Source organism: Onychostruthus taczanowskii, unplaced genomic scaffold (genome assembly GCF_017590055.1).
Source record: "Onychostruthus taczanowskii isolate IOZ18803 unplaced genomic scaffold, ASM1759005v1 scaffold4, whole genome shotgun sequence".
NCBI lineage: Eukaryota > Metazoa > Chordata > Aves > Passeriformes > Passeridae > Onychostruthus > Onychostruthus taczanowskii.
In genome coordinates this window covers 13306769-13317161 of record NW_024501459.1, presented here as the reverse complement: position 1 = coordinate 13317161, position 10393 = coordinate 13306769, and the positions used below count along the sequence as shown (strand labels likewise).

At 40.5% G+C, this 10393-nt stretch overlaps 1 protein-coding gene across 1 annotated transcript; it reads left to right on the top strand.

The window, feature by feature from the left end:
- The first annotated feature begins 2 nt into the window (after nucleotides 1–2).
- IL7 (interleukin 7) lies at nucleotides 3–10050 on the top strand. Its single transcript, XM_041412760.1, has 5 exons — nucleotides 3–133; nucleotides 3376–3518; nucleotides 6649–6735; nucleotides 7484–7636; nucleotides 8938–10050. The coding sequence occupies exons 1-5, from the start codon at nucleotides 124–126 to the stop codon at nucleotides 9082–9084; spliced, it is 540 nt and encodes a 179-aa protein (XP_041268694.1). The 5' UTR covers nucleotides 3–123; the 3' UTR covers nucleotides 9085–10050.
- Nucleotides 10051–10393: the final 343 nt, after the last annotated feature.

Below are 10393 nucleotides of genomic sequence, written 5' to 3'. Positions count from 1 at the left end.
CAGCCGCGGCCCCTCTGGCCCCTGCGCGGCGCTCCGCGGGCTGCGGGCGTCATGGCCGAGGCGGCGCCGCCACCATGACCGCGGACCCGTCGGCGCAGCTCCCCGACAGCCTCCGCACGGACCATGTTCCATGGTAAGGAGCGCGCCCCGCACCGCTCCGCTCCGCCTCACCTGCCCCGGGCCGGCTGCGCTGCTCCGCGCCCCGGCCGCGCTGCCTCCTCACCTGCTCCGCTGCCTCCGAGCCGTCGGCCCCGCCGTCCCGCCCGCTCTGCCGGCGCGGTGCTTCCCGGTGCCTTTTAAACCCTTGGTGACGGCCGGGGAAATTCCCAGTTTTGCTTTTTTTTCCCTCTTTTCCCCGTAGAATGAAAGTAAAAGAGTCCGGTTCCCATCACGCCTGCTGCCGGGAAGGGCGGCTCGGCAATGGCAGAGGCAGGGGGACAGCGTGGGGCGGGGGAGCTGCAGGAGGCATTGCTGCGCGCCCGTCCGCGATGCTCCCACCGCCCCTGGCGCCTGCCTTCCCATGGCACCTGCCTTCCCGTGGCACCTGCCTTCCCGTGGCACCTGTCTCCCGTGGGCACCTGCCTCCCGTGGGCACCTGCCTCCCGTGGCTAACTGCCTTCCCGTGGGCATCTGCTTCCCATGGGCATCTGCCTCCCGTGGGCACCTGCTGCCCCGCGGCTGTCCCCGGAGCAGGTGCGGCGCAGCGCCGGGGGTGCCTCGCCCTCGGGAGGGAGCGCTCGCCCGCCCCTCCGCACGGGACCAGCGGGACGGAGGGAAAAGAATGGCAGTGACCCGAGGGAATTGCGGGATGCGGAGAGGGGAAGGGGGCAGAGGCAGCTGCCCGCCGGGATTGGGGTGCGTTGTGAGGCACCGGGGCTGCTGCGAGGATCCTGCTGGGTGCCGCCGAGGACGTGCCTCGGGGTGTATGCACAGGAGGGTGTTTTAATGTTAAAAAGCCAAGAGGTTTTGTTTTAGTTTGGGGTGGGTTTTTTTTGGTTTTTTTTGGGTTTTTTTAATATGTAGAAATACTGGAATACTAGCTCTTCCTGGCTTTTCTAGGAGAATTTTTGGGGCTTTCCAGAAATGACTTAGGAATTTCTGGGAGTTTACTGGAAATATGGGTTATTACCAGTAATGCTCTCTTTCTTTTGAATTGCTGGCCATATGGAGCGCCATGAACTCCCGTTCTTTCGAAGTTACCTAACCTCAAGAAAATCCCTTTCAATTTTCAGTCTACTTCTCCTAGAACTTTTTATGACACTTGTCTAATATTTTTTCCAGAGGACTCATTTAGGAATGTCTGAAAAAATTTGATCACCATCCTGCAGTAGCTCAAGGGACTTCATGAGTGTGCAGCACGTGATCTACTTTTATTCTGTAATTTTCTCAGTTAAAAAAGATTGGCAATCTGGACAATATCTTATCTCTTATCTCTGCTTGTTGCTGGACGAGCCAAGTTTAAAGTGATGGAGTCAGATTGTTTTAATTTAGAGGATTGCTATTTTCGTCCCTTCAAGTATGTTTGTGAAGCAGCATAACCAAATTGTTTGCATTACCCTACTTTTGAGCTAGCATTGCAGTTCATCTTTTGCACTGGAAAGAGGTGCAATGGGAGATTGGAAAAATCTTGCCCTACAATTGAGTTCTTGAATGTTTTTTGTGTCTTTTAAAATACTAAATCTTAGTCCTTCAAACTGATAAATCATGCAACAGAGATATAGTTAGCATAGAGATTTACAAAGACTCTGTGGAAGGAGGATCCATTTAAGATTCACTTAGCTCATCAGGCTAGATTTCTGGAGACATTAATAGACCTCGGTTGATCAGTATATGAAAAGGTCAGAAAATCTGGTTTTCAACCCATGAAATTTCCAATTAGAATTTGTCAGGCAGCTTGCTCAAGAATTCTGTGATTTAGCTTGTACAGGTAAAATTTTTCCAGTCCTGTTTTCTAGGACAGAGGTGTACATCACTGCATGCTCACATGCAATCTATCAGAAAGAGAAGGCTTCACTAGTCAGGAAAAGCATGCATTCCTCTTTGAGGATTCAGTCTGCTGTGTGTGGTGGGAGTTGGCTGGGATGGGTTGTAAGGGACTGTGTTTGTTTTAATGGCAGCGAGCATGCGGTGTGCCTGTGGTTCTTGCATTGCAGAAGATAGGTGGGTCAATGCAAATTATGGTCAAGTTTTATTGCTGTTTTCCTAGTTGTTCAAAATTCCTCTCTGAGGCTGTAATTTACTAGTGATGCCCAAGTCCAAAGGTGCCCATATTTTGAGCTGGACCGGCTGTACCAAACAGCCCATCCCTGGCAGAGAGGAAGGAAAGTAGCAGCTGGGGCCAGGGCATCTCCTCTTCTTTTCCTGGCTCCTGTCCCACAGCTACTCTGTATGCAGTTGTTGTTATTACTCAGTGGTGAAGATGGGCAGAAACACTCCATAATTCTCCAGGATCTTGCTGTGATCTTTGCCAGTCTTCCATCATAAATTTCTACTGTTGTGGTTTTGGGTTTTTTTTTTTTTCCAAACCTTCAATTTAAGCATTATCCTAGCCAGACTAGCAATAGGCCAGAGTCCAATTATTCCTAATCACATATTGTCATGTACATGGTCCCTTCATTCCCAGTACCAGGTGAGTCACCTGCAGCCTCCTGTCAGTCTCTTCAGGCTCTTTTGATGTTTTGGTATTTTCTGTCTGCCCGTCCTCACAGAACTCATGTTTTCCTGGATGTCATGCAAAGACAAAACACCAGGGGTCAAAGCAAAGGAAGGCAGTCCACTAAAGGGACAAACAAAGTGATGGGCAGTGAAGTTTGCTTAAAAAGATTGCAAAAATCTTGTGTTGAAAGTTGTATTGCTGCTTTATCTCATGTTATGGCCAGTAGCATAGATTTGTACATTTAGTCAGCATGAAAATGTGTTTAAACACACTTTTGTTGTAGAGGTGTGTTCATGGGGATTTGTAGAAATTATCAAAGGAAAAATGGACAGTCAAAATGAGACTTGAATGTCTAAACATATATGATTAAATCACTCCTCTACATGTGTTCGATGTTGTTATGGTCCAATAAAATTCAATGCTTGCAGTGAACCCTGAGGATGGATTCAGCCCAAGCAGCCACCAAGTAGCTGGTCAGCTCAATAGTTGTAGGCTCTTAGCTGCACTGTGTGAATCATCTTGGTGTGTGAGGGAGTTTAGACACCCAAAGAGTCTCTTAAGCTGGAGATGAATCCTTCCCTCTAGCAAAGCACAAGTCATTTGGTTGTACAAAGATCCCTTTTAAACTATTTCAACAGATTACAGAATGTATTTGTTAATACAGCACAGAGTCTGTGACATTAACTAACATGTACCTAACGGTTTTTCTTGTAATCCAGCCTTTTTTAGATCTAGCTTACCAGTTCTGCCACTACTCCTTGTTCTGTCTCCAGTGAATGCATCTACTTGTGCAATGGGAAATAAAACAGCAGAAATCCGTGTGAAGTATGAGAATGTACTAAGTCATGACATCAGTGAGCTGGTAGGTAGTAGCTCTTGGGCTTCCAAAACACGTTGATTATTTTTAGATGCTAACAGTTAATAATGTAAGCTCTAATGTTAAAACATGATAAAAGACCAATTTAAAGTCACACATTATGCTGGAATGATGGTTTTATTTGAGGGGATGCAACAATTCAGTCTCTTTAAAATCTCTGAAATCTGTGGATAGTGCCTATTTGCATATACAAATACTGTGATACGGTTTTTTGTGCCTGTGCATTCTCTAGTTAGACACATGTACTATTTGGCCATACATCATATACTTCATTAGAAAATTCTTTTTTCTAAAGTAATTTCATGACTATTTATGTTAGTATGCTTTTATCAAGAGAAGAAAGCATTACACCTGTAATTTGTTCTACTAATTATAGTTCTTGACTGAAGTTGTATGTTGTCCATGGAATAAAAATGCACAGAGGCACAAAATTCATATGACAGTAAAAGTTTGTTTGTATCTTAACAGGTTTCTTTGTACCTATTAATATATCTTATTTAGCCAACAAAAATTATCTTTTCTAGATGGCAGTGAAGAAGAGCTTAGCATTCTCATGTGTAAATCTCCTCCATTATGGCTTTATCAGCCACATTTATTATAGCTTTGCAAAATAGTTTCTTAACAGTTTACAAGTCCATGCCCAAAATTTACCTTCCATTTCTTCCTTGAATTGTTAGCAATTAAATTCATCTGTCAAGAACACTTCCATGGGGGAACACTTAAAACAGTTGTATTAGTAGAGGCATTCCCACAAAAATAAAAAAGTGATTTTCCTGACAGATTGTCACTAAATGAGAGTTCACCATACTGTTGCAGTCTTAAATCAAGATCTATTTGCATTAAATACAAATAATATTCAGCCTTTTTCCAAGGGAAAAATCAGAAGACATTGCATTTCTTCACACTCATGAACTACCACCATCCTTCAGAGCATTATGGCAGTGGTCTCCAACCCAAGACATATCAATCCTCTTCTGGAAATAAAGTACTTTGAGGGTCAGGGAATGACCTTTTAATATTTTGATCATGTTATGTTGGTTGAGATTATGAAGGGAGAAAGGTATTTCTCTGCAGATAAATGACTTCATCCTGAATGAGGCCTCAAATTTGGGGAGAATGTTAATGGCCATATTAGAATAGATGAGTATTCCCTTTAGTTGCTGTCGCATCTCTGACAAAGACAAGTCCCTAGAGACTCCGTAGAGAACAAAAACAAACTCTCTTGGTGAGCAGTTAGAAGGTAGCTGACCTGTAAGAGAGAATGATACAAAGGAAAAACACCTTCTGGGAAGCAGATCCTGCTGCCTTCTGGTGGTGGACATCCATGAGGTTCACCCCAGCCCTGCTCAAGATGCAGGGTCAGCAGGCTGGGGGACTGTCCTGGCCTGGATAGGGCAATGCCTTGCCACTGTCCTATTGTAGGGTGGAGCTTGAAGTTGTATATCAAAAAAAATATGTAAATAAAACCTTCATGAATTAATATTTGTGAAAAAAAATGGGCTCCGAAGCTTTTACTTCCTTGAACACATGCACAAGCAGCTACTGTGTAAGATTCTTTATTTTTTCTGTCTTTACTTTTCACTGTTTAAGAGAAATTTGTCTTCTGTGTATAATCAATGTATTGTCATTGTAAGTTAACAGCCAATAATAGGTGTGCTGTGTGGGTGGTAGCAACTGCCCAGTAGGCACTTTCCTGCAACTGCAGAGCCAGAGTCAATGGCTTTCACTTCCTCAGCCAGATGTTTGGAGCAGCTATGGGTTTGCTGCAGAGTAGGACAGTGAGTCATATACTGGATCTTTGTAAGGTAATTAAATTTTCACTAATGCCTTTTCTGAGCTCAGGATTTCCCTTAGGCTGGTTTAGACACAGCCAATAAACTGCCTTCAGATGTGGCTACTGTACATTATACTAAAGGTGATCTGAGGAAACTGGAGAGGATGGTAAAATCTCATAGCAGTTAGCAAATGAAGTGACATATATATAGTCACTTCATTTTTAGGATGATTGTATATAAATATATATATAAAATTATAAATTTTGGTGCTGTGCAACTGCAGCAATATCTGTTGTGGTGCAAGATAAGATGTGCATTAGCTTTCTTAATTTGGTTTTGTTGTTTTGTGATTTTTTACTTTGTCAGTGAATATTTGGCTCCCTAAACTCTTGGTTTTGAAAACACTTTCTGGATAAATTTCTGTTTATCTTGGGTGAACTTCTGAAATACAGGCAATTTCTGCAGAAAAACTTTAAGAATTAACTCTCTAATGTGCTCATACCCATGGCTAAGTGAAGAGATCTAAAACAATACTGTTGTGAGCTGCCCATGGCTAAGTGAAGAGATCTAAAACAATACTGTTGTGAGCTGCCCTTTTGAAAGCCATTTGGCTTAACTGGAATGTCTGGATACAGGCTGAATAAGACAAAGTTTCTCTTGACTTGGCTTCCATTGTCATCTTGATGACAAGTGTGAAAGTGGAAGAAAAAACCACAAGAGAGGATAAAGTATGAATAAAATATTATAATCAGGCAAAAGACCATGTGATGTTGCTTAGGCCATCTTCTGTTATTACATATACAAAGTGAGTGCTACCATCTGTTTAGAGCTGAGACATGTATTTATTGAGACAAACATTGACAAACACTGTATTCAATGTTACAATTCAAATGTAAGATTTAAACATTGTTCCATGTCTCAAAATTAAAAAAAAAAGCAATTTAAAGATTTAAATTGAAGAGATTTGTGTCCATTTCTGGGCTCCCCAGTATGAGAGAAATATGGAGCTACTGGAGATGGTCCAGCAAAAGGCCATGAAGATGCTGAAGGAACTGGAGCATCCCTATGATGAGGAAATGGTGAGAGAGCTGGGGCTGTTCAGCCTGAAGAAGAGAAGGCTCAGAGGGATTTCATCCATGTGTAGAAATACCTCAAGTGAGTGGGCAGAGAGTGCAGAGCCAGGCTCTTACCCACAGTGCCCAGTGACGGGCCCAGGGGCAGTGGGCACACACCAGCACACAGGAGGCTCCTTCTGAACATCAGGAAAGAGCTTTTTACTGTGAGGGTGACTGAGCACTGGCACAGTACTTCCATCTCTAAACATATATGATATTTTACAGGTAAATATGTCTGCAGAGAATCGTGACAGGTGCTGCAAGAATAAAAAATATGAAAATATCAAAGTGTTTTTCTGCAATGATACTGAGGTAAAATTTAACTTTTCAGAATGTGGAGAGTTCTTTGAACAGTCAGGATAAAATAGCGTGAGAGGGTAGTATTTAGTTTTAACAGCCAAATCACAATATTCAGGATGGTTTGTTTTTTGAATCTGGAATTACATGATGTGTTGAGTAAATTTATATTTTAAACGTTTATATATTAAGCAATTACATGTCCTAGAAATGTGGAGGTTTTTTCCCTACTAGGAAGATTCTTCTATATTTTTTAAACAAAACAGACACTTTTTGCCAATGGAAGTAAACATTACAATTTCCCAATCTATATTTTTTATTTTTCTACATAAAGTTATATTAGCTAAGCTTTTCACTTCAGACCTGAAAACTTCAAAATAGTAGTTTGGGCAGATCTCAAATGCCAGAAAGAACAATTTTCAGTTGTTGCTACAGATTTTATCATGACTTGATAAAAGGAGTGGCTGCATAAATAATTTGTTTTCCTAACTGCATCAATTGATTTGGTTAGAGCTGTGATTTCTTCCTAACATCCTTATGCTACTATTATTACTACTAAAAATTGCTGCTTTAAATATCTAAAAAAGATGGCAGGTAAGTCAGATTAGTTATGTATTTTATTGAAAAAGATTCGCACTATGAAAGCAAGAGAAACCAATAGTAATTGATGGAGGGTCTGGGGTTTTTTAAAGATAAACCAACATTGCAAATAATTAATGGTGCACAAACTTTGCAGGACATATTTTCCTTGCTCTCTTGACAGGAAATAGAATCACTACAGAGCATGGCATGCAACATGCTCAGATTCTTTAATAAGCAGAGAATCAGCAAAGCCTTTAGACAGAAAGCAGCATTCGTCTCATGTGGGACATTACAAGTTCTACAGTGTAAATGTGAAAGACCTAAAAAAGAAAAGGTGAGTACTCAATTTTAGTGAGTAATAGTTTAACTACTTGCCTTATTTTCTAGAGTTCTTCAAGACAGAGTATCACATCTGCTTCTAAAAGATACAGCTATCTTGCACATGCTTTATGCCAAAGGAAGTTTCCTCTGTATAGCATTTGTCTTTTAACAGATATTAAGCCCAGTGCAAAGACGTAGAAAATCATCTGGAAATCTATGGTGAAGACACCTGCTTTGGTTCAGTAGTGAACTGAATTTCACTTAAATCTCCAGTGAGAGACAAGGACCAGACTTGTGCAAAGAAGGTGTTTAAACTTCTCTGGACTATAGTCAGAGTTGTAACTTCTCACTAACCCTGAGTAATGTTTAATTTGGTTTGTCTCAACAAACTATTAGGGTGAGATCCTCTCTCTTCTGTAATCTCTTTGGTCTTTATTTTAACCACAATCTCTCAAATTCAAAAAGAACATTTAGGTATGATAATATTTGTTTTTTAGTCTTTGGCAGAATCTTCTTTTTGAGGTGCCACTTAAATGTAGCACAGCGATCTACTGTAGCAAAGGAATAGTGTTCTCTTAAGTGTGGCTCAGTGTTACCTATTGAATACAAAGATATTAACCAACATCAAAAAGTCTCCACATAGGCACCAAAAATGTAATACTTAAACAGATGGATTGAAGGCTTCATTTAGCTTTTTATTTTTCTCCTTGAAGTGGAGAGACTTACAGTCTGGGACAAGATCTTCAAAGTAATGTTGGTGTTTATATTTTGCTTTGTCACCTCTGGTGAATCCAACATTTGCCTTACTTTGAAGGTATCCCAGTCAAGACATAGAAGTCAGTGTCGCCCTTGCAACTCCTGCCTAACCTTATGGAGTCCTGCTTTTATTTAAAGATCAATTAAAGTAATTTAGAAAAAAAAATATGAGCAGTCATTGAATATGAGCAAGAACAGTAGTTTTGTCTGGCTGAGATCTTGAACATTAAGACACAGCACCAGCCCCTGGAACTGGTCTGTCTTGTTCCACTAGTCTCAATACTTAAACTTTGGCTCACAAATTAATTTGCTTTATTTTCTCAGTCCTTGAGACAATAGAGGATAAATTTTAATCTGTGATGGAGGATGTGCATGTTCTCAGTTGGACACACTTGTTTCAGGTGCCCTTATTTCCTCTGAGTTAAAGCCACATTCTCACAGTCCCAGGGGCAGGGTCTCTCCAGTTTTCAGATGTAAGGCAATTGGTTTGCTTTGAAAGATGGCTACAGGAATAGAATAAGCAGTTCTCAGATAACAATACAATGTGTTCTGTTTCAGGTTTGCCCACACGTATTTCGTTTAGAAGATACAGAGACAGGTGAACAGTCCAGAAAGAAATGTAACCACGAAGTTTGTGAACTAAAAGAAAATATATCTAGCCTTCGATCCTGCTGGAATAAATTTGAAAAAATAATTTCCAGGTGATTCCAGGTGAATCCTGCTCTTTTCTTTCGAAGTGGCATTACTTGGTATCTTTGCATTTTATATGCATTCTTCAAGTCAACTTGCTCACTTATATGAACACTTTATGCCAGAATTCTGATGGAAAGCTACTGTACCTTGTTCCTGGAGATACAGAAATAGAAATGGCTGAACGAAGCTGCTGAAGTCTGAGAAGTGGAAATAGACCACCATTTGAAACAAATAACTCTGCAGAGGTCTATGTCCAACCTTTGTGCTCTGGAAACTACTCTGAATGTTCTGATTTTTCAAGTAACTTTATAATACTGTCATATGAAAGCAGCCACTTACATGTCTACTGGAATTTATAAAAAACATCTTGGAATCTGAAGGTGAAGAAAAAGAGTATGAAAGAGTAGCTGGTTTCTTTATATCTATGCAAAACACACCAAGGACCAAAAGTTACAATTTACCAAAGCAGCAGATTATCTTGGATATGTTCTCCTGACACAGAAGTGTTTTTGATGGGTCTGCTAACTGGTTTGGGTTTGGAAAAACAGGGAAAAAGTTAGCTTTTTGAAAAACTTAGGAAGGGAACTGATTTTTGAGAGATGCAGCATGCTTCTGCTGGCTGAAGCACAGACAAGACAGAATCCTGTAGAAGAAGAAAAAGATGCCTGAATGCAAGTTGCTCAGTTGACTGGAAACAGCACTACACTCATTAATTTGATCAACCCAGAGTTAGCTGCAGGAGGAGCTAGAATTCCTTAGCTTCAGATTGTGATTTCTCATATGCAATTACTTTATGTAACATGTTTTAAGATGCTAGGCAAACATGACTTAAAATATGTGAATATTGTCAGAGAATAATATATTGGCATTTAACTAATAAAGTGCTCATATTTTATTTTGAATAAATAGAAGTATTTTTATAGTTATTACTCTTTTGTAGTTTCTTACTTTGATATAACTCCTTTGGTAATAAAATATTTGTCTTCTATGAAATTGGGCTGTTCACTTTTTGACTACCATTACTCCTTTTTTAGGTTTTTTTCAGAGATAGTCAGTCATTCAAAGCCCAGCTGGGGAACTCCCATCTTAAAATACCCATTTCTTAGCTGCTTGTAACCTGCCCAATTTAGGTAAAAATTTCCATACCAGCCATCTGCCTTGGATTGAATACTTCAGTAAAGCTTTAGTTAAGTCAGCCTGTTGTTTCCTGGCTTGAAGTAAACTAACATAAATGGTTTTATCTGTGCTAAAACAATTTTTCCGTAAAACTCCTCTGTAAAAATTTTGGTATTCAGAACAAACACCTGAAAAGCAGTAGGAT

What these genes read in the sequence shown, in the direction of transcription:
- IL7 (XM_041412760.1), top strand. An exon ending in GTCATGACATCAGTGAGCTG is followed by an intron (nt 3,519 to 6,648) that starts GTAGGTAGTAGC and finishes GATATTTTACAG; the next exon opens with GTAAATATGTCTGCAGAGAA. An exon ending in AAAGACCTAAAAAAGAAAAG is followed by an intron (nt 7,637 to 8,937) that starts GTGAGTACTCAA and finishes GTTCTGTTTCAG; the next exon opens with GTTTGCCCACACGTATTTCG.